General features: G+C 55.1%; 8 protein-coding genes across 8 annotated transcripts; 4 read left to right on the top strand and 4 right to left on the bottom strand.

The window, feature by feature from the left end:
• Positions 1–40: 40 nt before the first annotated feature.
• Positions 41–5,112, bottom strand: LTR77_002978 (uncharacterized protein; the record flags this gene model as incomplete). The annotated part of the gene is made up of 2 exons (XM_064800237.1): positions 41–3,202; positions 3,658–5,112. 2 exons carry the CDS (start codon positions 5,110–5,112, stop codon positions 41–43), a joined length of 4,617 nt encoding a protein of 1,538 aa, XP_064661576.1.
• Positions 5,113–5,392: 280 nt separating this feature from the next.
• On the bottom strand, positions 5,393–6,352 carry BNA6 (nicotinate-nucleotide diphosphorylase (carboxylating); the record flags this gene model as incomplete). The annotated part of the gene is made up of 1 exon (XM_064800236.1): positions 5,393–6,352. One exon carries the CDS (start codon positions 6,350–6,352, stop codon positions 5,393–5,395), a length of 960 nt encoding a protein of 319 aa, XP_064661575.1.
• Positions 6,353–7,018: 666 nt separating this feature from the next.
• On the top strand, positions 7,019–7,816 carry LTR77_002976 (uncharacterized protein; the record flags this gene model as incomplete). The annotated part of the gene is made up of 2 exons (XM_064800235.1): positions 7,019–7,084; positions 7,145–7,816. 2 exons carry the CDS (start codon positions 7,019–7,021, stop codon positions 7,814–7,816), a joined length of 738 nt encoding a protein of 245 aa, XP_064661574.1.
• Positions 7,817–13,066: 5,250 nt separating this feature from the next.
• On the top strand, positions 13,067–14,524 carry LTR77_002975 (uncharacterized protein; the record flags this gene model as incomplete). The annotated part of the gene is made up of 1 exon (XM_064800234.1): positions 13,067–14,524. One exon carries the CDS (start codon positions 13,067–13,069, stop codon positions 14,522–14,524), a length of 1,458 nt encoding a protein of 485 aa, XP_064661573.1.
• Positions 14,525–14,694: 170 nt separating this feature from the next.
• LCB1 (serine palmitoyltransferase component) lies at positions 14,695–16,348 on the bottom strand (the record flags this gene model as incomplete). The annotated part of the gene is made up of 2 exons (XM_064800233.1): positions 14,695–14,913; positions 14,972–16,348. 2 exons carry the CDS (start codon positions 16,346–16,348, stop codon positions 14,695–14,697), a joined length of 1,596 nt encoding a protein of 531 aa, XP_064661572.1.
• A 721-nt stretch (positions 16,349–17,069) lies between these two features.
• On the bottom strand, positions 17,070–18,259 carry LTR77_002973 (uncharacterized protein; the record flags this gene model as incomplete). Its single annotated transcript, XM_064800232.1, has 2 exons — positions 17,070–18,125; positions 18,179–18,259. The coding sequence occupies 2 exons, from the start codon at positions 18,257–18,259 to the stop codon at positions 17,070–17,072; spliced, it is 1,137 nt and encodes a 378-aa protein (XP_064661571.1).
• A 2,593-nt stretch (positions 18,260–20,852) lies between these two features.
• LTR77_002972 (uncharacterized protein) lies at positions 20,853–21,611 on the top strand (the record flags this gene model as incomplete). The annotated part of the gene is made up of 4 exons (XM_064800231.1): positions 20,853–20,975; positions 21,053–21,306; positions 21,360–21,387; positions 21,438–21,611. 4 exons carry the CDS (start codon positions 20,853–20,855, stop codon positions 21,609–21,611), a joined length of 579 nt encoding a protein of 192 aa, XP_064661570.1.
• Positions 21,612–22,570: 959 nt separating this feature from the next.
• Positions 22,571–25,089, top strand: LTR77_002971 (uncharacterized protein; the record flags this gene model as incomplete). Its single annotated transcript, XM_064800230.1, has 3 exons — positions 22,571–23,750; positions 23,825–24,941; positions 24,993–25,089. The coding sequence occupies 3 exons, from the start codon at positions 22,571–22,573 to the stop codon at positions 25,087–25,089; spliced, it is 2,394 nt and encodes a 797-aa protein (XP_064661569.1).
• Between the last annotated feature and the right edge of the window lie 297 nt (positions 25,090–25,386).

Here is a 25,386-nt window from a genome sequence, read left to right as displayed (position 1 = left end):
GGGGTAGGAATCAGTCTATACAGGAAAACGAAGTGGGTATCTAACGCTCTCGGTAGTCGAATACAAGTTGATCATCATGCAGTCTACCAGCCACCCACACACCTCGGAGCGACTGCGCACGTCCTCCAAGTCTGAACATTCGCCGGCCGAGCCAGCCTTTGGCTATACATTGGAAGCCGGCAACATCATTGTTGAGCCTCTCGATCCTCGTATCCACCACTCTTCGCCAAGCTCTCTGCAAAGTCGTCACAGCGGCGGTCATCCTCTGGTGCGTCTGTACAACAGAGGCGCAGGCGTGAGCCAGGCGCATCAATGCAGTGTGTTTCGATACAATGGCCTTCAGCTGCCGATGACGGAAAGCGCGCTGAATGATGGTCGCAGCATTTTGTCTTCGCGCAAGTGGCAGAAGTCGGGAGGCAAGGAATGCAAGGTTAGAGATGGTCGTCTTTCGGCTGGGGATTGTACCAGCATTCGCCACGAGCTGGTTGATGAATGCCGTGCTGCATCCGAGACCTCGCAGCTGTTGTTGGAGAGGACTTTGGCCACTGGACGTGGAAGAGCGATGTGACAAGCCTTCCCTAAACAATGCGAAGTCGTCAAGAATCGCAACATATGCTTTCCCGTCGGCGAAAGCTGTCGTCAGATTCCCGATCCGCAGTCCTCTCCCAGCGCAATGTGCGGAGGCCCACTTCTTAAGAAGACTCTCTTGGTCGCTCTGTGAAAGGTCGGTGAAGTCGGTCGGTAGCTCCACTGTACTCCTGAATGCTCGTCTCGTGTCTGCCGCCAGCTCATCAAAGTCCACCAGTTGGTCCAGACCGTGCACACTGACAAGCGACCATAACAAGCCCAACGTCTTCTCCCGGTGACCGTTGACGATGTCCATCGCTGATACCTCATCTGTACCGTCGGCCGTCCTGCCATGGTCTCGAAGCGCACTCAGCGCTATCTCCACGTTGAAGACCTTCTGTACCCGGCCAATGCAAGGCATCTTGAGGTGCTGAGCCAGTATCCGCGGGCTCCGCATGCCCGAGGTGTCATGCAATGTGCTCTCCAGGATAGTGAGGTCCGGCATCTGAATCGTTACAGTTGCGTCTGATGCTGCGTTCACCACTGGATCCTGGTTACGCGAGAACAACAAGACCTCTACCAATCTGGTCAGGAGGATCCCGTTACGCAGATCGATCGCGATGTTGTTGATCCGGTACTGAACTTCATCGAGCGGATCCTGGACGTGTGACACTTCATAGTCGAGATGCCGAAGTACTCTGGTCAGATCTCCGATAGACGGGATAAGCATGGTGGCCAGAGCCTGAAGAACGGCTGTCGAGCTCTTCCGTGATGAGCTGGACTTGAACAAGCAGCCATCCGTGAATTTGGCGACACTGGCTTGGTCAAGCAACCACACCAGCATCAGGCTGCGAGTCACTAATTTGCGCCATCTCGGATGAAGATCGTCGCCTCGGTCGGTGTCTGGCTCTTCAACATCTTCGAGATCCACCAAAAACGTCTCCAAAAAGCCAATGAGCGTTCTGCGGCCGTTGTGTGGGTCGAGAGTAGCATCAGTGCTCCTTCCGCTCGCAGATGTTCGCTTGGGCAGTTGGTGGCCGAAGACCACCTCCGCTGCGGCTTGAAGAGCCCTGTGATCGTAACTGTCCAGCCATAAACTCAGAAAACGCTTCCGTAGCCCGATGTCCAATGCAGGCTCTGGTGGCAATGGCGCATCTTTGGGTCTGCTAAGAGCTCCGTACAGAAGCGAAGCTTGTAGGCGTCTGTACAGCGTCGTGACCTCCTGCTGATGGTAGACTTTGATCAGACGTTCTCTGAGGCTGATGGTAGGCTGCCGCCAGCCGTCCTCGTCCGGTCCAGCAGCTCGTAGTATCTGATTTACGACCTCAGTCAAAGCAATCTCCTGGTGACTGAGCCAGCTATCCTCGTACAGTTCCGGCTCGGCAAGGTCTTCAGACAAGACAGGATATTGCGCGAGTCTAGGTACTTTTCGCTCCGCTGGCCTGACGCGGTTCACGCTTCGTCGTCCGTTGATCGCTTTCAAGTCTGTCTTAGTTTCCGGCCATGCTTTCCTCGCTTGCTGGGACGGTTGAGCACGCGAATCGTCACGGTTGCTTTTGTCTGCTTGCTGCGCACTACCATCTGGTCGCAAGGTTCGGCCTTTCGCCGGCACGAGCGTCGCACATATGCTCGCAGAGGTTCTCGGCAGAGGAACTGCAGCCCGCGGGACAATTGATTGTCGAGCTTTCGAGGCAGCAGTTGGCTGAAATAGCGACGAATGAGCAATTGGTTTCTCGGGAATCACCACCGTTGGTTTCTTGCTCTGAGTGACGACACTGGCTGCCTCATCGCCGCCAGGAGGCAGATTTTCTTTGCCACCGTTAGTACCAGTAACGTCAAATCCGAGCTTGTTTGAAAGGTCCTGCGAAGGGACCGATGTCAACGGAAGTCGTTTTGGCGCGACAGCCATGGAGAGCCTGGGTCGCTTGAAGGCTTTGGCAGTAGGCGGCTGAGGTTTTGCCGCTCTTTCCTGAGCTATAGGCGGTTGTCCGTGTAGACTAGCCAGCTGGAAAGTGTCGTCGAGCCGGCCAGTCGTTTGCGCGCCGGGGTGAATGGTGAGTAGAGTCGTGTCGTCCGAAGGCACAAAGATCGTTCGTCTTCGTGGCTCCTTCTTCAGTCCCGCATTTGCTCTGCCATTCCCTCCCAGTTCTTCCTTCGCTCCCCCGAGCTCCCTGTCGACATGGCTCTGCATCTTGACATAGTTTTGGGTCGCCGCCATTTGTTGTGAAGGTGATGTCCGCTGCTGTGCCCTCGGTTGCTGTAGCCGCTGCTTCTCTTGCAACACATCAGGCGCTCTCGATACGGCGCGATGCGTCGGTTTCTGCGCCGGTCTAGCGAGCAACGTGCTGCCGGCGACCGCTCTCCTCGGCTCCACGGCCAGCTCTTCATCCTCTAGAACATCCTCGAAGATCGTGATAGGTGCTGCTTTCTGTTCCTTTCTCTTGAACGTCGACTTCCTCCTTGGTTTGGCGCGTCCAATTTCAAGATCCATTGCGCGCGTGTATTCGATGTTGGCAGTGTCGTCCAGACTGCCGACTGAAGTCGCGCTCAGCCTTCTTCCTTGGAAAGGCCCGGACGGCCAGGGTGCCGGGCATGGTGTTGATATTGACGGCCGGGACATCGCGGCGAGATACGACTATACGTATGAGCGAGTGCTGTACATCTGCTTGTCGGATGACTCGTCGTCGGCGATCGGATATCAGAAGTCACGCCGCGTCTCGCGTTTACTTTCGGTTGTTGGCCGGGCGACATGGCGAGAACAACGAAAACTAGATGGACCGCAGACGACTTCGTGCATTTAAAACGCCATTAACTAGAACTCAAGGCGCTGTAGGAGTGTCCCGCGCTGTATGAATATGAGATGCTGCTTTCGTTTAATACGATATAACCCGACTGTAACACTTGACTAGGTTGGTGACAGCCATGCGCTCCCCTTCAGTCCCCTCGCTTAGTACATCAAACGGCTGCAACCAGCAACCCTTATCTCAACAATGCCAACAAACCTGCCCATATGGCCTGGCGACCGTGGACACTCGAACACCCGTACTCGGCCTCTCAGTCATGATCCAGCCTCCAGAAAGAGGTAGTCACCTGTCCCGACTTGACACCTTGTTCCACGTTCGCAGAAACCCGCGCGGCCGCCTGCTTCAGCTTTGCTACAGCAGCTTCATCCACCTTCTTAGGCCCGCTCCCAGCCCATCTCCTCGGTGCCTTCTCAATCGTCCGCGCCATGCGCGAGACGTGCGCAATCTCGAGAGGAGATTCTGCGCCATACTCAAGTTTGCAGTTCGCGGGAATCCTCCTCACAATCTCCCCAAGAACCAGCTCCCAAAAGTCAACAGCAACATCGGAATTGGGACTCTCGAGCCCGATGACGCGGAGGTGTGTGAGGGAGGTAAGTGCTTGAAGCTGTCTCCAGTCGAATTGAACTTTGGATTCGGGCGGCGGACCCACGTTGTAATTGATGGCGTCGACGACGAGCACCAATCTCTTGATCTTCGACAAGAGCGCTGGTGGGACCTCAGTGCGATGGATGACTGATCGAGTGCCACTCTGTAGCGAGGCGTTGACAATCAGCGTGTTCGCCTCTAGCAGACCTTCCGCTTCTTGCTTCAACTGTCGAGAGGTGCGGAGTAGGGCCGGAGTCAGTACGGGGAAGGTCGATTGAGGCATCTGATGGGCACAGCTGGTCAGACTGACACTGCCTGGTGCCAGCGCAAGCTCGAAGATCCGTACACGCAGCTCCGGTGGCAGCCCCATCAGATCGAATGGTGTGCCGAGGAATTCCTTGCGATATTCGGTCGCCGGGGTAGTCGGGTGATCGCAGCAGGTCTCGTAGGGATTCTCTGGCTGGTCCCAAGGAGACAGCTTGATGCGAGACTTCCTGGCAGTCATAGCACCAAAGTACCTGCTCGCCTCCTTGTTCTCCTCTGTCTTCACTTGTCCTCCTCTCATGTCGGACCTCTGGTAGCGCTCACGCCGTCCAGTATTGAGATAGGAGTACGTTGCGTGCAAATGATTTGCGGCCTGTGCAGTGGCGGCTTTGTCAAATAGGTAGCGCATAAACCGCATGGCTTCCGATTTGACCGGTTGGAGAGCTTGCATGAGGTCTCGAAGGCTATCGCAGCCCGGTAGATCATGAGCATAAGTGCTGTCGAGGTATTCGCCAAGGACATGATCTGCTGCTTTGTCGGCATGCCCAAACACGGCTGAACGTTTCGCTTTCGCCCTGTGTAGCGCGCGCGACAAAACATCATCGCTGCAGTTGCGATCTGAAAGTGTAGTGGTGAAGTCGTCTGAGGATGCTTCTTTCGCAGTGGCGCTAAGTGATGAGAAGGCTGGCCCCTGGTCTGCCGGTGACGCCCATGTCTTGCCGAATCCAACTTGGTCGAAGGTTGCTTTTGTCGGTTGCCCGAAGGTGAGCTCGCTCGGGGGAGTGTTTGGTAGGGGTGTGTTCGAAGCGATGCGCTCTTGCGCCGTAGTCGAAGGAATGGTGACTGCGCTGCCTCCGATGGTCGGAGGCGTCCCGTCAGGTGCGATCCCCATGACGGCGTGTTGACGGTCAAGGTAAGGAGTGTGAGAGATCAAAGAAATTCAAGGTTTGCTTGCTGTCGGACAGGAGATGTGATGGTGTGAAGTCTGGGAAGTTGGTAGATGATCACATGAATTTGAACACATAAAGCGGACCCACTTTTTTACAATTCACTTGTTGAATGTAATTCTGCACTCACCTTAATACATAACGGAGTGGGAAACCGTCAAGACGTCTTCATACTTCGTCACACTGTGGACTGTCGCTCAGCCGACCGTCTTCTGATTCGCATCGTCAAGTGTCGGCCGACTCTCCATTTCCCATCTTCCCATCGGTCTTCGCAGCCTTCGGCACTACCTTGAGCGAGAAGTCCACGTGCTTCACACCCTGATGTATGCTCGACGAGCTGATGATGTCGATGTCGTCGCAGACGTACTCCGAGACATTGTCCTCCGTCAAACCTCCCGAGACTTCAATCATTGCTCTTGCATTCGTACCCCGTCCCCATTTATCCTTAAGATTCTTCGACGCCACCTTGACGCCGTCGCCAGTAAAATTGTCCAGCATTACGACGTCCGCCCCTGCTTCAATAGCCGTGTTTGCCTCTTCTTCGGATTGACACTCCACTTCAACCTTGACGGCAAAGCCAGCCGAAGCCTTTGCAGCAGCAACCGCAGATGGTATCGAGCCACCACACGCCCAGATGTGGTTGTCCTTCAGCATCGTCATGGCACTCAGATCTTGCCTGTGTGGATCGCAGCCACCCACCAGCATGCCGTATTTCTCTACCAGTCTGAAACCTGGCGTTGTCTTCCTCGTCCCAGCCAGTGTGTTCTTGTAGCCAGCCTTCCTCAGCATCGAGACGAGCGAATGTGCCTTTGTTGCAATGCCCGAACATCTTGCCAATGCGTTGAGAGCCACTCTTTCACCCAGCAGTAGACACCGGACGGGCCCTTTGACCGTCGCAACATGCTGCTTCTTCTCCTTGACACCCACCTCATCGCCTTCCTTCACGTGCCACTGCACTGTGCAGTCCAGCTGTTTGAAGACCTCATCGAAGAATGGTACCCCGGCAACGATGCCTGCGCTTTTGGCGAGAAGACGTGCCTCTGCAGGATCATCGCCTACTACAAAGCCGCCATAGTCGAAGCTAGGAGTGTCTTCGTCTAGCCACAGACTCACAGTCTTGCGCCATGAGGGTGGGAGCAGATGTGCAGGGTTGCCATGAGCGGGGGCGCCCTCTGTAGAAGGCATGGCTGATGCGATGGTGTTGGGGTCTCGTCAAACAACGGAGTTATATTTTGCGTCCGGAGGCCGATGATGGCGTCAGACTATGTCCTTACCATCTCTTTCTGGAGACCGCAAGCTGCTTCACCTAGAGCTGGTCCCTCAACGGATCTCTACAGACGCGGTTACGAGGCCAGATGATCGTTTGGTAGTGCTGTATTTCAGTGCTCTCGCAACAAAATGCAAAGTGAGGTTGGTGTGAGGTTGCAAGCAGATGCTCTTTGACTGACGAATTGTAAGGGTATCTCACTTCCAGGTTCGGTCCTTCATCTTCTTCCCTACATGCACCTTCGTCCACCAAGAACTTGATCCTGGGACACGGCAGTCACCGAAGGATGATTCGCATTGTTTCTAGACCTAAAACAACCCCGCCGTCGAGGATGTGTTGGACTTGATTTGGGTCCGCCATTCGGACTGCTCATGTTCCCGATCTACCGTTCACCACGGGAGCGGCCAAGTGTCAAGAGAGAGACGAGAAGGCCACCAGATCCAATCGCGGACACCGCAACGTGCTCGTGAACAGGGGCTCGACAATGGAGTAGATATAAAGGTAGTTGTTGGACTCTTCCACACCTCCATCTCAAGCTTCATCTCAAACGAACAAGCATACAACATCTTCAGTTATAGCGCACAATGTCAAACACCATGATCCTATACGACATTCCCACCAAAGGCCGCTGCGCATGCTTCTCTCCCAACGTTCGTATCTTTTGATCCATCCTATCTCGCTACGAGATGTGCAACTAACATTATCAACAGGTCTGGAAGACTCGACTGGTCCTCAACTACAAAGGCATCCCCTACCGGACAGAATGGCTGTCCCATCCCGAGATCGCGCCAAAACTCAAGGCCACAGGCATCGAGCCCAACCCGGCAGGCCAGGGGTCACCTTACACTCTCCCGGCCATCCAGCTCTCTGACGGCAACACCATCATGGAGTCCACCACCATCGCAGCGAAGCTCGAGTCTCTTCACCCCAACCCGCCCCTCCACCTCGACAACGGACTGGTGCAAAAAGTTGGTCCGATCATCGGCAAGGCCTCCTTCCCCCTCATCCCAGTCTTCATGCCACGGATCGGTCGGGATGTGATTGTTGAGGACTCCGTCGAGTACTTCCAAACCGCTCGCGAGAAACGGTTCGGGATGACGCTCGACGAGCTCGAGAAGACCAAAGGCGGCGAGCAGGCGTGGGAAGCATCCCGGCCTGGGCTCGTGGAGCTGTCCGAGTTCATTGCTGCGCAGAAGCAGGACGAAGGGCCTTTCATCCTGGGAAGTGTGGGGTGCTATGCTGATTTCATGATCGCGAGCATGGTTGAGGCGTTGAGGAGGATCGGAGGTGATTTGTACGAGAAGTTTGTTGAGACGGCGCCTGATGACAGCGTGCAGAAGATACACCAGGCCTGCCAGAAGTGGATGGAGAAAGATCAGTAGTGTGAGCAAGCCGAATGATATATTACTGAGTGAGCCACGTTTACATAAGTCGGCCAAGTATCGTGCTTCGTAAAAATAACAGCAAGCATCCGCTCGGACGTAGGCCATTAGACATCAACCAAGTAGAGGCATCAAGTCGGCATCATTGCTATGCCTCCTTTGCCGCGACCGCGTACCACTGGAAACGATGACCGCCCACCACCACTTGTTGAACGCTTCCCAGTACGTTTCTTCGAGACGCGGCCTGCATGACCATTGCTCCCGTTCGAAGGATGACGTGCTTTCTGGCCGCCTTGGGACTTTCCGCCTCTTGCCATGCTGCCGGTGGCGCGGAAATTCTTCTTGCCGCCCTTGGGTGCACGCTTCGGCTTTCCGACCTGAGACGCTGGCGGAAAGTTCGTGCGCATCCCCTCTGACTGCGACTCGTTGAATTTGGCATTGAAATCCTGCACGATCTGAGGCTGTGGGAAGTAAGAGCTGGCTTCGCCTCCATCATCGTCGTCGTCGTCAGACGGAAAGACGCCATAATCTTCGTCTTCGCTGGGCTCTTCATCGCTAACAAGGTCGATGACGTTTCGGTTGTGAGGATTGTCTTCCGCCTCACCCATCATCTCCAGATACGACTGATGTGTCTCCTTGACCAGCTTCAAGAACGGTTTGCCGTATCGGCGAACACTCTCTGCGGAGATGCCGGGGATTTCGAGCATCTTCTCCTCTGTGTCGGTAAAGTGTATGGCCATGTGACGGAGTATCGTTTCGCTGAATGGCACGTTGCGAAGGCTGTCTTTGATCACGATGTCTCTGGTCTTCTTGCCGGCGGTGACAACAAAGTCCTCCACAACATCTCGATGGATATTTTCCAACTCTGCCATCAGTCCATCGACAGTGATCGGAGGTCCCACGTCCCTTTGTTTCTCACGGCGAGACTGGCCAGCGACACGGATGGGCTCAAAAGCATCACTGGACTCGTCCTCGGTAGTCTCAGCGTCCTCGTCCGGAGCTGCGACAACGAATTCATCGTGTCGGTAGCCACTGATAGCCTTCAGAGCGTTCTTGCGCGCGTACGCAGCTTGGATTGGCGATGAAACGTACGTCGATTCGGGTGCTTTTGGCGCAACTTTTCTGCCTTTCTTCTTCGCTGCAGTCTTCTGCTTGGGCCGCGGCGTTGTTCTGATCTGAAGATTGAGACGTCGCTGCCCAGAGTTGTATTGATTGCACTTCCTGCCCAGGGCGATATACTGGTTAGCAAAGCCACTGCGGTTGATGACATTCCGTTCGGACAAAGCTTCCTCGCTCAGTAGACGATTGAACAAACGTTCAATGTCCTCTCGATCAAGCGTCTTGCCAGCCGCAAAGTCCTCGAGCTCATCATCGCCAGCCTCTGTGATCTTCTTCGCTGAGGCGCCCCGGAAGACATCCATGCAATGTATCAATGTGACATTCCTCGCCGACACAATCTCGCGGACTAGGTTGATGGCCTTTCGCGCATAATCGGTGAAGTCAACGTCTTCGAAAGTGGAATTTGAGTTGCAATTGTCGCATCCGCCGTTACACTGAGACTGAGGGAAAGTCTCGTCGAAGTAGCTCAGCACCTGAACGCGCCGACAGTCGCTTCTGTTCTCACAGAACTGCACCATCTTGCGCAACATATGTCTCTGGCGCTCTTTCTGGTCCCAGTCCGTTTTGTCATCCTCATCTATCATGCGCCGCACCTTGCTGGCGTCGCCGTACCCATAGAAAAGATAACAATGGGACTGTTTGCCGTCTCGCCCAGCTCGTCCAGTCTCCTGATAGTAGCCCTCAACACTCTTCGGTATGCTGTGATGGATCACGAACCGAACGTCAGCTTTGTCGATCCCCATACCAAAAGCGATGGTCGCCACTATAACATGGTGCTTCCCGCGCTGCCACTGCCTCTGCACTTCAGACCTTTCTTTTGCCTCCATACCTGCATGGTAATGCTCAGCTTTGATCTTGTGGTCATCGCGCAATGCTTTGGCCACATTCTCGCAATCTTTTCTGGAGAAGCAATAGATGATGCCGGTTTGCTTTGAGTGCTCCTCCTTGATCAGTTCCGCAATGGTCCGCAGGTCTTCCTTGCCTCTGCCTTTGGCACGGACTTCGTAGAACAAGTTCTTTCGGTTGAAGCTGCTGGTGAAAATCTCACAGCCATCAATGGCCAAGTTGTGAATCGTGTCTAGCTGGACGTTCTTCGTAGCCGTAGCGGTGAGCGCCATGACGGGCACATGTGGGAACCTCTTTCGGACCTCCCCTATGGCCTTGTAGTCGGGTCGAAAGTCATGACCCCATTGACTCACGCAATGCGCTTCATCAATGACAAGCCGAGCCAGCCTCTGCCTGCTGTACATTCTCTCCATGCAGTCAATCATGTATTTGTTCCTACTCAGCATCTCGGGTGTGACGTAGAGGATCTGGATAAGCTGCTCGACATTCGGCTGTCGCAACGCATCCATGATGAAATTGCGTTCCTCCCTGCTCGTTTCGCTGTTGATGAAGAAAGCCTGCACCGAGAGCTTCTTCAGGTGTGACACTTGATCTTCCATCAGGCTCACCAAAGGCGAGATCACCAAAGTGACGCCCCTGCTTTTACCGCTGTAGACAAGTGATGGCAGTTGGTAGCACAATGATTTGCCACCTCCTGTCGGCATGAGAACGAAGACGTCTTTTCCACCCAGGGTGGCGTTGATAGCGTCGATCTGGTTCTCGCGGAAGCCTTTCAATTTGAAGCGGAGTCGCAGGGTCTCCTTGACGTCGTCCGACCACTTGAAGCAGAAGTCTTTCTCGTAATCCTCGTCGTCCTTGTTGATTGGCTTCTTCGACGACTTTTTGACACTGGACTTGCCTGCTTTCGGTTGGCTGTTGCCCGATGTCTCTGCGAAGACTGGGCGACTGCTTCCACCATTCATCGGTCGCGATGACATGCCGTAGTTCTCAATGTCGTCTGCAAATTCCAGCATCTCGTCATCATCATCCATTCCAAAGTCATCCTCATCGTCACAGTCGTAAGGTGCAGGGGGTGTACCCATGCGATTTGAAAACATGTTTTGATTGCTCGCATGAAACATCTCCTCATCGTCAATGCTTTCGCAGAAGTCGTCTGAAGGCTTTGCACTGGCGTAATTGTCGTTGGAAGGCTGTGGACGTGGCCTGGAAATCGGAGCTGATGTTTGCGCAGCTCTCTTCCTCGATGGTGAGAAGTAGGCTTCAACCTTGGTTGGATTGATCTGGTTCCTTGATGATGCTGACCAAGGCTCGGCTGCTGGTGCTTGATGTTTGACGAGTGCCGCACGAACCTGCGTCTGTGCTATTCTGCTTGAGCTGGGCACGGTTTGATCCATCCTCGTCACCCCCAAAGATGGCGCTTGCGTCGATTGTACGGCGACCGCCCTATGGCCACCGACTTCTTCGCTCTGGCGCGCGGTCTCGAGCAAAGCCTCGAACTCTTTCTGCCACGGCAAGACGATATTACAGCATTCAGCTTCAAACCGAGCCAGTGCGTCCTTTCCGGCTTTGTTGGCCGCTTGAGCTTCCTCCTTGCCGTGCCTCGCACGGATCGCTTGCAGCATTGCGTTGTAGAGCAGCTGCTTCTCGTCCCAAAGGCGCTGGTACTCGCCGCGTCTGCTCGAGAGGCGGTTGATCGCCTCGGCTTGATGCTCCATCGCTTCATGTTGACGCTCCAAGTCTGCGACAGGCTCATCCTGCTCCATTTGTTCCGCGATCGCGACCACAATAGCGTCGACCCTCTGTTCTAAGCAGTCCAGACTCCGTTGAATATGCTCTTGAGGCAACGCGAAGAAAGATCTGATCAGCGTCGTATCCGGGCTCGCTGAATCTTGAGCGCTGCCAGCAGGAGGCGACGAAACTTTTGATTTCTGCATTTCGGGCTGTTCAGTCACCGCAGGACCAGGCTTGGGCTTTTCACTGGCAGCCTGTCGATTCCTCGCAGTTCCCTGCTGAAGCCCAGCAATTTGGACACCAGCCTTCGGCGATGGAAAAGCAGAAACAGCATCGTGATAGACTGGTGTTGTATCTGTCCGTCTTGGCTTGACAGCCGCAGCATTACGAGATCGATGTCGACCAGAGAGATTGATCATATCGTCATCATCGTCGTCATCCTCAGAGTCGGGCATAACTCGACTTCGCGGCGCCGACATGGTGGAGCTGGATCCACTTCGTGGTAAGTCTGCCGCCGGATTTATGGGCGGGGCGAAGGTAGAATATGGCGGCGGAGGCTCCTGAGGTGGCGGAGGGTCGTCCATTATCTCATCAATAGCCGTGAAACTCTGCTGAGAGCCAGCTGGAAGCCGCGATGGAGATACTTGGACCGAGTTTCCGTGCCGAGGACATGGAGGAGTGACATCGTGCTCCAGCTCAGAGCTCTTCCGCTTGCGACCTGCCACCCGATTCCGAGTAGGACTAGCCAGTTGACTCAAACTCTCCGTCAGATCCATGACTTCCACATCGCTCGGTGCATGCATGGGTAGACGAGCACTGCTGCCGGTGGCTTGTCGCTTAACTCCAGGTCTCGATGCTGGGGTGTAGCTCCTCGACCTCCCCGCATCTGCTGCCGGACTTGCGTATGACGGTACAGCCGATCGAGCCAGCTCAGGACCCAAAGATACCATATACTGTCGACTAGCAGATCCCGGCGCTGTGCGTAGCTTCACCATCTCTTCTTCAGCAGCTCGCGACTGCGCGGTCACTGCAGCAAGCGCAGGTGTTGTTGCACGCGCTGACTGAGGTCTTTGAGGTTCTTGCACTGTTGTCGGCTCCACGATGGCTTGTGTAGCGGCGACGGGCGCGAATGTGACTGGGACCGCGGCGAAGGAGGGTTCATCTGGCGGGATAGATGCCTTGTCTCGAAGGAGCCACGACAGGTGCTCCCTAAGATTGTTTCGTGTCATTGGCGGCCAACATCGCTGCAGAAGTCACACAGTCGATGTCGAGAGTGTTGTCGCGGATCAAGTTTGTGTATACTCGCGGGCGGTGTTGTTGAAGGTGGGTGAGGTGAGGTCAGCGCGTCAAAGAGGCGGCAACGCGAAATGCCCGCTTGATCACGTGCATACATCGGCCGAAGTCCGTTGGGACCACTCCTTGAGTTCAACTCTTCCAGCTTCGTGAACTTCAAAGTCCACACGCCCTATCACCTACAACGCACCACGTAGCATATAATCAAGACGCCCAGTGCAGAATATAGGTCGGTAATGAACGTAGGTCATGCTCTTCACAATGGACGCCGAAGCAAAATCATTTCATGCAGTCACAGAAGTCCTACCATCACCTGAAAACATCCAACATGCCCGTTCCCAACTCATCAAGACCCTCCCTGGCAAAGGCAGTGGACTAGACCAGATCCAAAAACATCTGCAGAACGACCTTGTACCCGCCTTCGACCGCCACAACAAGACTCCAAACTACTATGGCTTCGTCACTGGCGGCACAACGCCCGCCTCACTCCTGGCCGACCACATTGCCGTGGACAACGACCAGAGCTTGATGGTGCATCTGCCCAAAGATTCGATTTCAGTAGAGGCAGAGGACTGTGCGTTACGGATGCTGTGCCAGCTTCTTGACTTTGAGCCGGAGAGATGGCCTCACCGCACATTCACGACTGGGGCTACGGCGAGCAATGTCCTTGGTCTGGCGTGCGGACGGGAGTACGTGATCCGGCGAGCAGCGGAAGTGAATGGAGGAGAAGTTGTCTCTGTCGCCGACTATGGACTGCCAGAGGCGATGCGGCGGGCTGGGATAGAGAATATGCAGATACTCTCGGAAGTACCACACTCGTCGCTTCGCAAAGCTGCATCAATCGTCGGGCTAGGCAGAGCGAGTGTCCGAAACGTAGGCCTCGCGAACGCAGCCCACCGTTTCGACTTCGAGGCATTAGAAGCCGCGCTTGAAGAACCCAGGACAGCATCCATAGTATCCATCTCATGCTCCGAAATCAACACCGGCTTCTTCGCCACCAGCGGCGACGACATGCAGCGCATCCGCCAACTCTGCGACCAATACGGCGCCTGGATCCACGTAGACGCCGCCTTCGGCCTCCTCGCCAGAGTTCTCCCGCAAACACCAGAGTACGAAGTGCTCACCCAGGGGGTCAAAGACCTCCACCTCGCCGACTCCATAACCGGCGACGGACACAAACTCCTCAATGTACCCTACGACTGCGGCTTCTTCTTCTCGCGCCACCTGGATCTTGGGACGGCAGTGTTCCAGAATACCAACGCTGCTTACATCAATTCCAACGCTGCAGCTACCAGCTCAGGGACTCCTTCTATCCCATCACCGCTCAACATCGGCATTGAGAACTCGCGCCGCTTTCGCGCGCTGCCTGTCTACGCCTCCCTCACCGCGTATGGAAGGAACGGGTACCGGGATATGATGGAACGGCAGATTAGCTTGGCGCGAGCGATTGCGAAGTACATTGACAACTCTGTGCACTGCGAGTTACTTCCCAAAGGCAACTCCATCGACAACATCTACATCATCGTGCTCTTCCAGGCAAAGGACGAGAATATAAACGACGAGCTAGTGCAGCGCATCAACGCAACCCGCAAAATCTATGTCAGCGGGACACAATGGGACGGCAGACCAGCGGCTCGGTTCGCGGTGGCGAGCTGGCAGGTCCAGGTTGAGCGGGAGATGGCTACGATCAAGGAGGTTCTGGAGAGCGCGTGCACGTGAGAAGGACACTGCGGCGGGTCATTGGGTCTTAGATATGTGCATAGGTTATGTATGATACAGCTAGACGATGCCATTGCGGGCTCATTACGACTGCACTTCTACACGTGCCCTCTAAACGCCTGCCAGGCGCTCCCATTCCCAAGGATATGATACACATTACTAGGTTTGTATCAGCTTTGTCGCTGCCACTTCTTCCCGCGCATGACTGTAGTGATCGCGTGCCGGATCACGGTCCCTGCTCGTTCGGTCTCCTTTCTGGACAGAGCGTTTGTCACGCAGACTTTGAGCGCTGGACGAGGCTGCCACTCCTTTTGGAGATCGCGCGGAGCGACGCCGAGTGGGGATGGCATGCCTTTAAGGCGGGTGATGAGAACGCCATTGGCGAGAGCCTGGGAAGGAGAAGTCAGTCGTGTTCATTTAATGATACTGGATACAGCAAACACGTACCTCATCAACACAGTCCTGCAGCAGACTGTCCTGGTCTGCGGTCGAAAGCGCTCTCTCCTCCACATGCTGGTCCTTCAGCACAAGCAGCATGACCGGATTGTCCTGACTGCTCGTGCACCTCACCCAGTCGCTCCTCGGATCCAACATCGTCCACATGGTCTTGATGTTTTCCCGCAAGCTCTGAATAATGTTCGGCTGCTCCTGCAACATGCTCACGGTCTCGCTCGCTGTAGTCGCAAGGAAAGCCGGTAGCGCCGCAGAGAACGTGTACGAGGCGGCACTCAGCCGTTGGTGCTCGACGATCTCTTCCGTGCTAGCGCAGAAGCCACCGCCAGAAGCCAGCGCGCCAGCGAGACCACCGATGATCATGTCCACGTTCGTAGGGTCGACGTTCTGATGCTCCGTGACGCCGCGTCCGCTCCGCCCGAGAACACCGTACGACCACGTCTCGTCCAGCAGGATCCGGAACTTGTACTTCATCTTCAGCTCCACTATTCGAGGCAGATCGACCATGTCTCCCACGCACTCAAACAAGCCCTCCGTCACAATGAACCGTCTCGTCAACTGCTTGCCCTGGCCCTCCTTCACCAGCCGCTGCAGCACTCGCTCCAGATCGTCCATATCATTATGCTCATACCACCGCACCTGGCTCCTCGAGATCTGCAACCCCTTGCGAATAGGATAATTGACCGCTTTATCCGCAACAATGATATCTCCCCTCTTCATAAACGCCGGAATCACACTCGAAATCGTACTGAAGCTCTGCGCGTAGATGATCGCAGCCGGCAAGCCAACATGGCTCGCGATATCCGCCTCGCTCTTCATATGCACGTCCTGCGTTCCGTAGAACCCAGGCGGACTGCAAGGGCCCACGCCATACGTGCGCACGGTGTTGACGGCCTTTTGCGTGAGATCCGGGTTGTTGGCGAAGTTGTAGTGGTTGTAACTCGCCAGATTCGTCACGGTCCGTCCATTGAGCAGCTTCACTTTCGGCCCTGCCGGTCCGACAATCACCGGTCGTCGCTCGTTCTCCACGCGCTCGAACTCGGTGACGTCGCTGACGAGCGGCTCAGGGGTCCAGTCCTCGACCAGCTCTTCGATCTCTTCTTCCGAGAGCGAGACGTTCTTGGTCTTCTTGGTGCTGTAGGTGGGGGCGAGGAGGTAGCGGACGGCGAAGATAAAGAGGAAGAGTTCGATGACAGTGCGGACGGGGTCGTTCTGGTGGGAGGTCTTGATGTAGCGGATGACGATGGAGGAGCCGGGGATTTTCTGGATGTAGGAGAGGGCGGTGTCGAGGTAGTGGAGGGCGGTGGAGGGCAGTTCGCTGTTCTGCGCGGCGGACAGGTAGGAGGTGTTGGTGAGGAGGGAGTCGGGCATGATGCAAAATTCGTGGTGGAAGGGTGGCGTTATCGCTGGTGCATTATCGGGGCTGTCGTGTCACCGCTTGCTGGCGAGTAGTGGGAGCCGGTGAAGTCGTGTTGCCTTCGTCTCCAAACATCTCGTCTCAGGGTCAGCTTCCATCACCTCCGAAGCTTCCGACGATCCCTGCAGGTTGAAAGCTTGATCTCGCGTCCCGGAGAACGCGTCGACGGCCACGGTCTCGAAATGAGATGAAGAAAGACAGGACGTTCTGTAATGGTAGAGCACAGTACACGCCACTACCACAGCTATCTGACATGCTCTTTCATACACCCTAAAATATTTCCACAAACGAGGCCGACCATAGCGACGTGTAGCAGGGATGTCCCAGACATCGCAGATTGTCAGACGCGTACTCTAGCCATCGCGCGCACGGCAAAACCACTTCCCAAAAGTTCCTCCATGTCTTTCGATCGATGAAGCTACTGTTGCCATAAGGACAGACCGGGTATCTGATAATCCATCCATCCAAAATTGTCCGTATTCGAAGAAAAAGCGCCTCGCTGACGTGCTCATGGCACCGTGTTCCGAAGCGAAGCGTGAAGGCAGCTGAATACCGCCCGCGTGTTTATCGACCAGCCGTTGTTGCTGTTGCTGGCCGTCGGTAAAATAATGTCGTAATAGTCATAACTCCGTTAACAATGCCGTGCATATCGAGCTGATTTGGAGCAATGAATGCTCATTGCGATGAGACGAGTTCTCCGCCCAGCTCCATTCCTAGGCCCTCGTTCCTGCTGCCACTGCGAGTCATGACCGGGCTGGATGATGGCGGGACGAGGTTGTCGAAGTTCAGCTTCCGTCTTGCTTCTCTTGCCGCTGCTGGCGTTCTACCGACATTTGGAGTGCGGTTGAACGAGCCTTGAGCGGGGCTGGGCGTTACATTGACGAAGTCTGCAAAGTTGAAGTTCGTTCCTGGGGTGTTGGGTCCGAATGCGAAGCCCGCACCGCCCATCCCAGGTGTCATGTGTGAAGAAGGTAGCGGAGTGGCTTTGGCGGGTGGAGTCGAAGGCGCTTGCACGACGGTCTTGGCGGTAGAGCCTTTCGGATAGCCCGGTGATGTTGCGAGGTACATCAGCAGATCCACGCCTTCCTCGCCAGTCTTGGGCGTCCGCGACCAGGACACGTTATGAGCCTTGCGCATTCGCCGGTCTGGTGGAGGAGTCCGTGGTGGAGATGAGGTGATGCGGGTCGAAGAGTTGATGGAGAAGCTGTGCACAGGGAGGTCGGCATCGTCGTCTTCGCTGAATTCGGGAGAGGGCGGCTCGTCCGGAATCGTCGAGCCCTCGGAGATGAAGGAGAGCTGGGTGAAGTTGGTCGAGGGGCAGCGGGCGTGCTTTTCGTGCTTGATTGGTGATGATTCGGGTAAGCCCTGACGTCTCTTCCACAACGCCTGCCTGCCAGAGGCAGCTCTTCTCCCTGTCCTAGCACTTGACGAGCGGAACTTTTGTACATCCAATGTTCGAAGTCGTTTGTTGCTGTGACCGCTGCCCGAGCGTTGGAAGTCGTCAGAGTACATTGGTGCCGTGAGAGGGGATGAGTCCATGCCGCCATTGCTCGATTGGAGCCGGCTGGAGACCGTAGACGCCGTATCAGAGATGGTATCGTTGCTCGAGGCCGGCCTCTTTCTCCTCCGCTCATCCACCTGTGCTTCGATAAGGTCGAGGCTCATGTCCTGCCAGCCATTCTGGATCTTGACATTGGCGAGGGCAAGGCGGTCTTGGAGGGCTCTTGTCATCTGAGAGTACACTCATTAGCTCGACCCAGCACCATGGAAAGGTGAACACCAACCTTCGACACCTGTGCCCTTCTCAGAACCTTCTCTGCAACCACCACCTCCTCCTCCCTCTCCGGTTGAAAGCTAGCCGCCATGGCGGGTGGAAAGGAGGGGTTCAACCAGCTTTCTTCGTAAGGTCCTTGCTAGGTTGGAGTGATGCAGACTGGAGCAACTTGAACGTTAGCAGCGGCTGTGGTATGGCAGATTGGCAGATCGAGAGTGTTGCAGGCAGAGATGGCGATCAGTAGTGGGCAGGGGAGCTGCTCATTCCTGGTTGCCAAACCCAGATCTTCGATCTGTCGGCTCAGACGGCTCGTGCCGAAGGGCCTACGATGTTTTCGGGGTGGTTTTCGAAGTTGTCAAGAGCGATTTTGACGATGCTAGTCGTGCAATATAATACGATGCTGCCTACTATTCCCTGTCCGGGTGCTTCCTTTCCTTGCCTGGGCAAGAGGGTGAAGTGTCGGTTGCTCTACACTTCACCTCCTCCACGCCACCCAATTTCTCGGAGCAGGATCAAAGCTTGGTATGGATGCCAGACGACACGACATCTGATAGACAACTACGACGACTACGGAGTACAATACCCTTTGCGCTTACCATCTCGGCACGAGTGTCAACGCATTCAGCTTCCAGAGAATAGAACCCTACTAAGCGAAGGGACGTTGACGGCGGCCCACCAGGTCAGAGCGAGCCGTGTGATGGACCTTCTCACAACAAGTAAAAGCCCGCCGACGAGAATGGCGTGAGCCTTTCGAGTGCAGTTGGGTTCAAGAAAGGACCCTCAGATATGCCCGGTGCACTGAGTTCACAGTCACTGGCTTGCCAACTCGTCCAACATGCTGAATGCCGCTGGTGTGCCCTCTGATTTCACAGCTACCAGCTCTGCGTGTTCCACCTGCAAGCACGATGAAAATATCGGATGGACACCGTGCTCGCAACAACAGCTTTAATTGAAGACTGTATCGGCTGGACCAGCCGCCGCGAGTCCTGGAACTGCCTCTTCTCTGATGCCCTGCATGCCAGTCCGCACAACGGAGTCCATCTATGCAAGCTGGCTTTCTGCACCATTCCCATCGTGAAGGCTCGTATGGTCCTGGACGAGTCGGTCTCAGGAGAGTGGAAGATTATACCGAGCCCGGCTGCGTCTTGACTGTCCGCCGACAGGGCACCGGCAGGTCGGCCGGGAAGAAGAGCACATCAAATGCTTCTCCGGGCCTCATGACACCCTAAATGCCATGACGCCGCCCGTGATGAGCGTTTGGCAGGTCATCTGCAGGAGATGGCCGCTTCTTAGGACGGAACTCGCCAGAGGAGGGCATCCACTTGTCGACCAGCGTCATGAAGGACATGTGGTACCCGAGAAAAACATGTCGACCTGCGGCTCACCTATGTGTTCGATGCCATTCATGGGTTGTTGGCTTTGACAGCCTTCAGGTACAGACACAACAAAATGGCTAAGGTCAAAGAGAGGCCCCGTCTGCTGTGTCTTGCCAGCGAAACTTACATAACTTCAAGATTGTCTTCACGACGAGAAACCAAATGAAGAAGAACTTGACATGTGGTTGGCACCTCGCATACAGGAGCTTTCATGCGGCGCAGACCAGCCGTGAGCAATCCCTCGTTCTATTTGCTTTCTGCGACCTTTCGTGCACGACTAAAATATCTGGAGAGTACCAATCGAGACAGAACTGCAAGCCCAACCCCGAGCGCAAGAATTCACCATAATGGGTGCTTCAGGACTAGGGCAAGCACGGTACGTCGGTCTCTTCTATCCCGAGTGCAATCCAGATGTCCGAGCTATTTGCTCATTCATCTCGAGTCGTCCCAGGAAGCACGCTCTGAGCTCAGTCGCGGCCATGTTGCACTTGATGCCTAGGAGCGCACAATGGTTGTAACCTTGTCGAGCTAATAATATGATTCCACGATCGCCGGGCAGGCTTGACCACGCTTGGTAGGTCAACAATTGCTTTCTTCCAATTCATCATGCCACTCGATAGCCGGCAGATTTCTCAGGTCTGCAAAAGCGATTTCTTTCCTTCGTCATAGTTCCGGAGTCGACACAATGCCGAGCTTCAAACGCGGGCTAGATGCAGAGACAACCTTGAAGGTATAGGGGCCAAGAATCCTTCGCGTCAGGTCTGGGGGCCAACAACTACTCCTCCTCCACTTCCACCGGCCTAGATGACAGTAACTGCGAGAATCTCGAGGTTCCGCAGGCCGCCCCGAACAGGCACCTGGCTCACTCGTCAACCACGTGCGGAGACATTCTCGTCCACATCCCGTCCACATCGGCAGTGGCCACGAAGTTGATTGGGGCCTTCGGCGTAACTACGCTGATATTCCAACTCTCACCATTCGGGTATGCTTGATACCGTCAAGCACGAGTTTGATCTGCTTCGGCTTTGCCGCAGTATCTTCACTTTAATCCTTCAGGACTTGGCCAGGAGGGGGATACGAGCCATATCACTGGATAGACACCATACCGCTCGATGCGGAGGATTCCTTGGCCATCCCGAGATGAGACTCGCATTGGGGTCGGCAAGATGGAATGATGTAAATGATGGCCGTCGATGGGGTATAAAAGGATGGGCACTGTCCGGAGAAGATGCTCTCCCACCAGCAACCCTTTCCTCATTCCAAGACACCACATAGCTTCTACACCAGCTCCCACATAGCTCATTCGCCATGCCTTCCCAATTCACCAAGTCCATGGCACAAGCAGCCATGATCCTCGGCGTTGCGCTGCCAATGGCACACGGCAACGACTTCTACGCCGTCACTGCCGACGAAGTTATTGTCGCACCAGTGGTACGAATCCTTCCTAGCTATCTTGCTCAACATCGTACATCACTAGATTGCTGACCCTCTGAGCCTGCTTGATACAGGGCGATTTCCCTCCTCCTGCACAACACATCCACTGGGGCGGCATTTGGGCAGCAGACGCCTTTCCTGACGACACAACGGAGTGCACTGCAGGCGACCCAGCCCTCCTCGACAATCTCGTATCGCCTCCTCTACCGTTGTGCAACGCCGACGAGGAGTCCTTCGAGCTCGGTGTCACTGACGATTGGGCCAATAAGTGTGGCCTGGTCACCGGGGACACCATCCACTTCCATAAAGATGTCTCGGGACAGTGGTGGTAGGTCAGAGACGGGAAAGTCGATACCTGATCTAGCGCTGATACCTCTTTAGGGATGCGACGGTTAATGACGAAGTCACTGTGAGTGAAGAGGAAGCATTCCGCACAGAACCATATGCTGACTCTCCCAGATCGTCTCGAAATGTGTTGCGCCTGACGGATGCGAGCCTGGCGGTGCTGGTGCTACCTTTGACGGCATCGACTGTCTTTACGGCCCGGACAACAACTACATCATTTCCGCTGCTTACCTCTGCACTGACATCGAGGCGGTGACCAGTGGGGACTTTGTGGGGATCCAGTGCTAAGCGCCGCCGCATTGCAATGTCTGTGACGAGGACAGAAGTGCTGCACCCTCTGGTATGATGAGTTCATTGGCACGCGGATGGAGAAGGGTGGCAGTTGATTTTACGAAGTATACGTACAACTACAGTCAAGCAGGCTACCTCCAACGGATTATCCAATGCCACAAATGGGACTCAAATGTCAATACGAGCACCCACCTTCCATCGCAAGCTTCTGAACTGTGCAACCACCCGACGACTGTCGGCGCAAGGTGGAGGTTTCTGTGCTACATCACGGCTTCCTGCACCTGTAAGATGTAATAGAGCTTCGAGCTTGTCGTGAAACTTGGATCTAAGTTCGTGCCACTGCTGCAGGTTGCCGCTGCGTTGGACGATCGGATTGCTTGTTGGTAAGGAAGCTCCTTGTGTATGGCCGAATTTTTTCCACAAGGCGTGATCATATATGGGTGACCCGAAACGGCCATTGCGAAATGCCTTACATGATGTATCATGCAGTCCTGACGAGACGGCATGTGGCTTGTTGAAACGAAGGCCGCGGGATGCGGCGCCCACAAGCTTTCGCCAAGCCTAAAATCGCAGGGAGCTACGCAATCAATGTAGAGATCTACCGGGTTGTGAAGAAGGGCAGAAGCCACAGAGGGATGGGGGTCGCTCGCTTTCGCCAATGCCTGTCGTTTGCCTGCCTCGTTGCGGTTGGTTAATTGATAGCGGAGCTTAGATGGACACGCTCTTCCGAACTTCCGGCGTTGAGGCTTGTTGGTGAGGTGGTGAACGCCGCTTCCCAGATCTGCTTATCGAAGGAAGGCTTGAAGCTTTGCATGTGGGTTTCTTGCTCGCACAGAGCCTGACTCTCTGGTGCCGCTCGTCCTTTGCCTATCCAGACCTCACCTCATCATCACCAACCCCGGCGGGCCGCTGTCAGCGCCAGTGCACTCAGCGTTGAGATACACCCCCCGGTGGCCATGCCTTCGTTCCTTAAGGACCACCTGAGTCTCCGTCGCCGATCAAAGGCTTCTGGAGTAGCGGCAGCTACACCTGAAGCGAGCACCGAAGCGTCCAACTCGTCGGGAAACTCGAGCAACGATGGCGATGCGAACGAGCAGCCGGCGAATAAGTCGACGTCCACCCTGAGCTCGTGGTTCGATAGAGGCTCGCCGCCGACCACCCTGTCCTCAACCAAATCCAAAAGCGCTTCGAACCTGGTAGGGTTGAACGGCAATGGTACAAAGACACCGCCAAGTGTCGCGGGCAGCACACGTACATCAAGACCGCGAATGGCGAGCTCGCACAGCAGCCGTTACAGCTTAATTGGAATGCCGCAGCAAGATGGGGAACCAGCACCTCGACAGACACCTGCAACATCACCCTTCGCACCTCGAGTCCTATCTGTTTCGGACGGCTCCTGGGTCCACCAAAAGGTCCTACTCATCTACGGCGAGTGCGCAGATACGGCGCGACCTCTCGACGGTACAATAAGCGTCAACCACCACCAGGATGGCTTCCCACCAACGCAGTGGCCAGTCTCCGACTCCTACTTCAAAGCTCTTGTCCATCTCCAACCCGGCCCCAACCGATTACGGCTCGACTTCACATCGCCCAAGCTTTCCACGCCCAATGGCCAACTACAAACCCACTCTTCGTGGATCAGCGTCAACTTTTTACCTCTGATATCCTCCCCACCACTCCACCTTTGTATCTTAGTTGCCAAAGACTCTCCCGAGACATACGACGCAGTACCGGAAAGAATAAAGAAGGAGGGCAACAACCTCGCCACCGCTATAAGAAAGTTTCGAGTGGCGGCGTACTTGTGGCAGGCATTTACTGCAGAACAGATGAATCGCAATGGGTTTGGAAGGCGCTGTTATCGATACGAGGAGGAGTGGCAGCCGGGTTCGTTGTCATGGCGGGATATGGAGATCGGCACGATGAGGAACGAGGCAAAGATACATGTGATACGGCTGAAGGAGACGGTGAAGGAGATACAGGATCTGGACGTTGCACAGCAGAACAAGGCTGCGACGCACAAGGGCAGGCTGTTCAAGATTGCCAGTGAGGCGGTGAAGAACTACTTTTCGCCGAGGCCGGGCCAGAAGGAGTATGTCTCTTGCATGTTTTTGGATACACATTGGGACAAGAGTGCAGGTACGTTAATCTACTCCCCAGAGCCTGGCCTGCGAAGGTCATGGTGTATGAAACTTTGCTGACCTTCTCAACAGGCACAGTAAGAGGACATGCTGCACTTGGCGGAGGTGACGACAACCTCAAGCTCGCCATATTTGGCTCGCACTGCTTGCAATCTTACCCAGCGCACATCGAAGAAGTGGTACCCGCCTTTACCGACTGTACGCGAACAGACACGGACCACGTAGCGAACGATTGCAACGATGCTGGGAGCAACTGGGAAGCAGCGAACATCGGCATCGGAGCACATCTACACGAGACCGGCCATCTGCTTGGCTGTCCACACCAGGAGAACGGGATTATGTTACGAGGCTATGTGAAATTGAACCGGACCTTCACCACTCGCGAGCCTTACTCGACGCGAACGAAGCAGCAGGGTCAGCGATTATGCAAGCCCGATGACGAAACCCACTGGCATAGACTCGATGTTCTACGCTTCCGTTTTCACCCATGCTTCGGACTACCAACAGACGCCGCAATACACCCTGACCCTAGCATACAAGTGTGGTCTGTAGACAATGGCGCAGTGATGGTGACTGCGGCCACCGGCGTTGCATGGATAGAACTGTTTCCTGAAGGCGACGACGTCTGCCATCACTGGATCGAATACCTCGACAAGTCCGGCTCGCCGGCCGGAGCACCGCGACAGATTTCAGTCACCGAGCAGTCGCTGCGAGACCACCTCCCAGAGAAGAAGCGGAAGAAGAAGTTAAAGCTCAAGGTCTTCTCCTGCGGCGGCTCCGAGCACACAGTGCCCGACTTTTCAGAACTCACCAACAAAGAAGGCAAGGTCAAGCTTCCCGATGGTCGGCCAGGCTTCAAGAGCTCCAAGCTCGGCTTCTCGCAGATGAACGGCTCGCAGCCACAAGAGCTGATGCTCGGTACTTGTGCGAAGCAGCCGAAGTTCCTACGATCCTTACGCATATTCCACGGAAGAGGTATTGATGGGATTGAGTTCTTCTACGAAGATGGGTTCAGCGAGCTTTTTGGCAAGAGGGGGGGCAAGCCCAGTCTATTCGAGCTCGACACGAAGAAAGCGGAGACGGTACTGGGCTTCCACCTCCGCGCTGGACAGTGGATCGATGGGATACAGGTATTGACGAGCACTGGTCGGAGGAGTGAGATCTTTGGAAATGCGACGGGCGGGAGCGGGTGAGTGCTTTCATCCATTGAAGGCGCTGAGCTGACATCCATGTTTTGCAGACATACTTTGATACCCCCACGAGGCTACGGCATTGCAGGCGTTTACGGCAGCTGTGGGGCTTGGATCGATGGGTTCGGGCTTATCATTGCGCGATGATTGGCAGGCGGGAGGGATTTTGCTATTTGGTAATAGAGGCACACGCATCAGACTGCGGCATTGAGGAGGACTGCGGTTGCATGGGCCTTGTATGGGAACAGGGCAACGATGGCTGGTACACGAACGAGGGGCCTAGTTATAAACCTAATCATGTATCATGAAGAAATCGGTCTGCTGGACGTGGACCTGTTGAACACAGGGAAGCCTCCATTGCTGTTGTACAATTTGTGTGTACCTGTGCTATCGCAACACCCACCGACCGCATCGTCTTGTCAGTAGGTACATTAAAAACGTAAT

This window comes from Saxophila tyrrhenica (assembly GCF_035928015.1).
Source record: "Saxophila tyrrhenica strain CCFEE 5935 chromosome Unknown scaffold_4, whole genome shotgun sequence".
NCBI lineage: Eukaryota > Fungi > Ascomycota > Dothideomycetes > Mycosphaerellales > Extremaceae > Saxophila > Saxophila tyrrhenica.
This window is presented reverse-complemented; position numbering and strand designations above follow the sequence as displayed.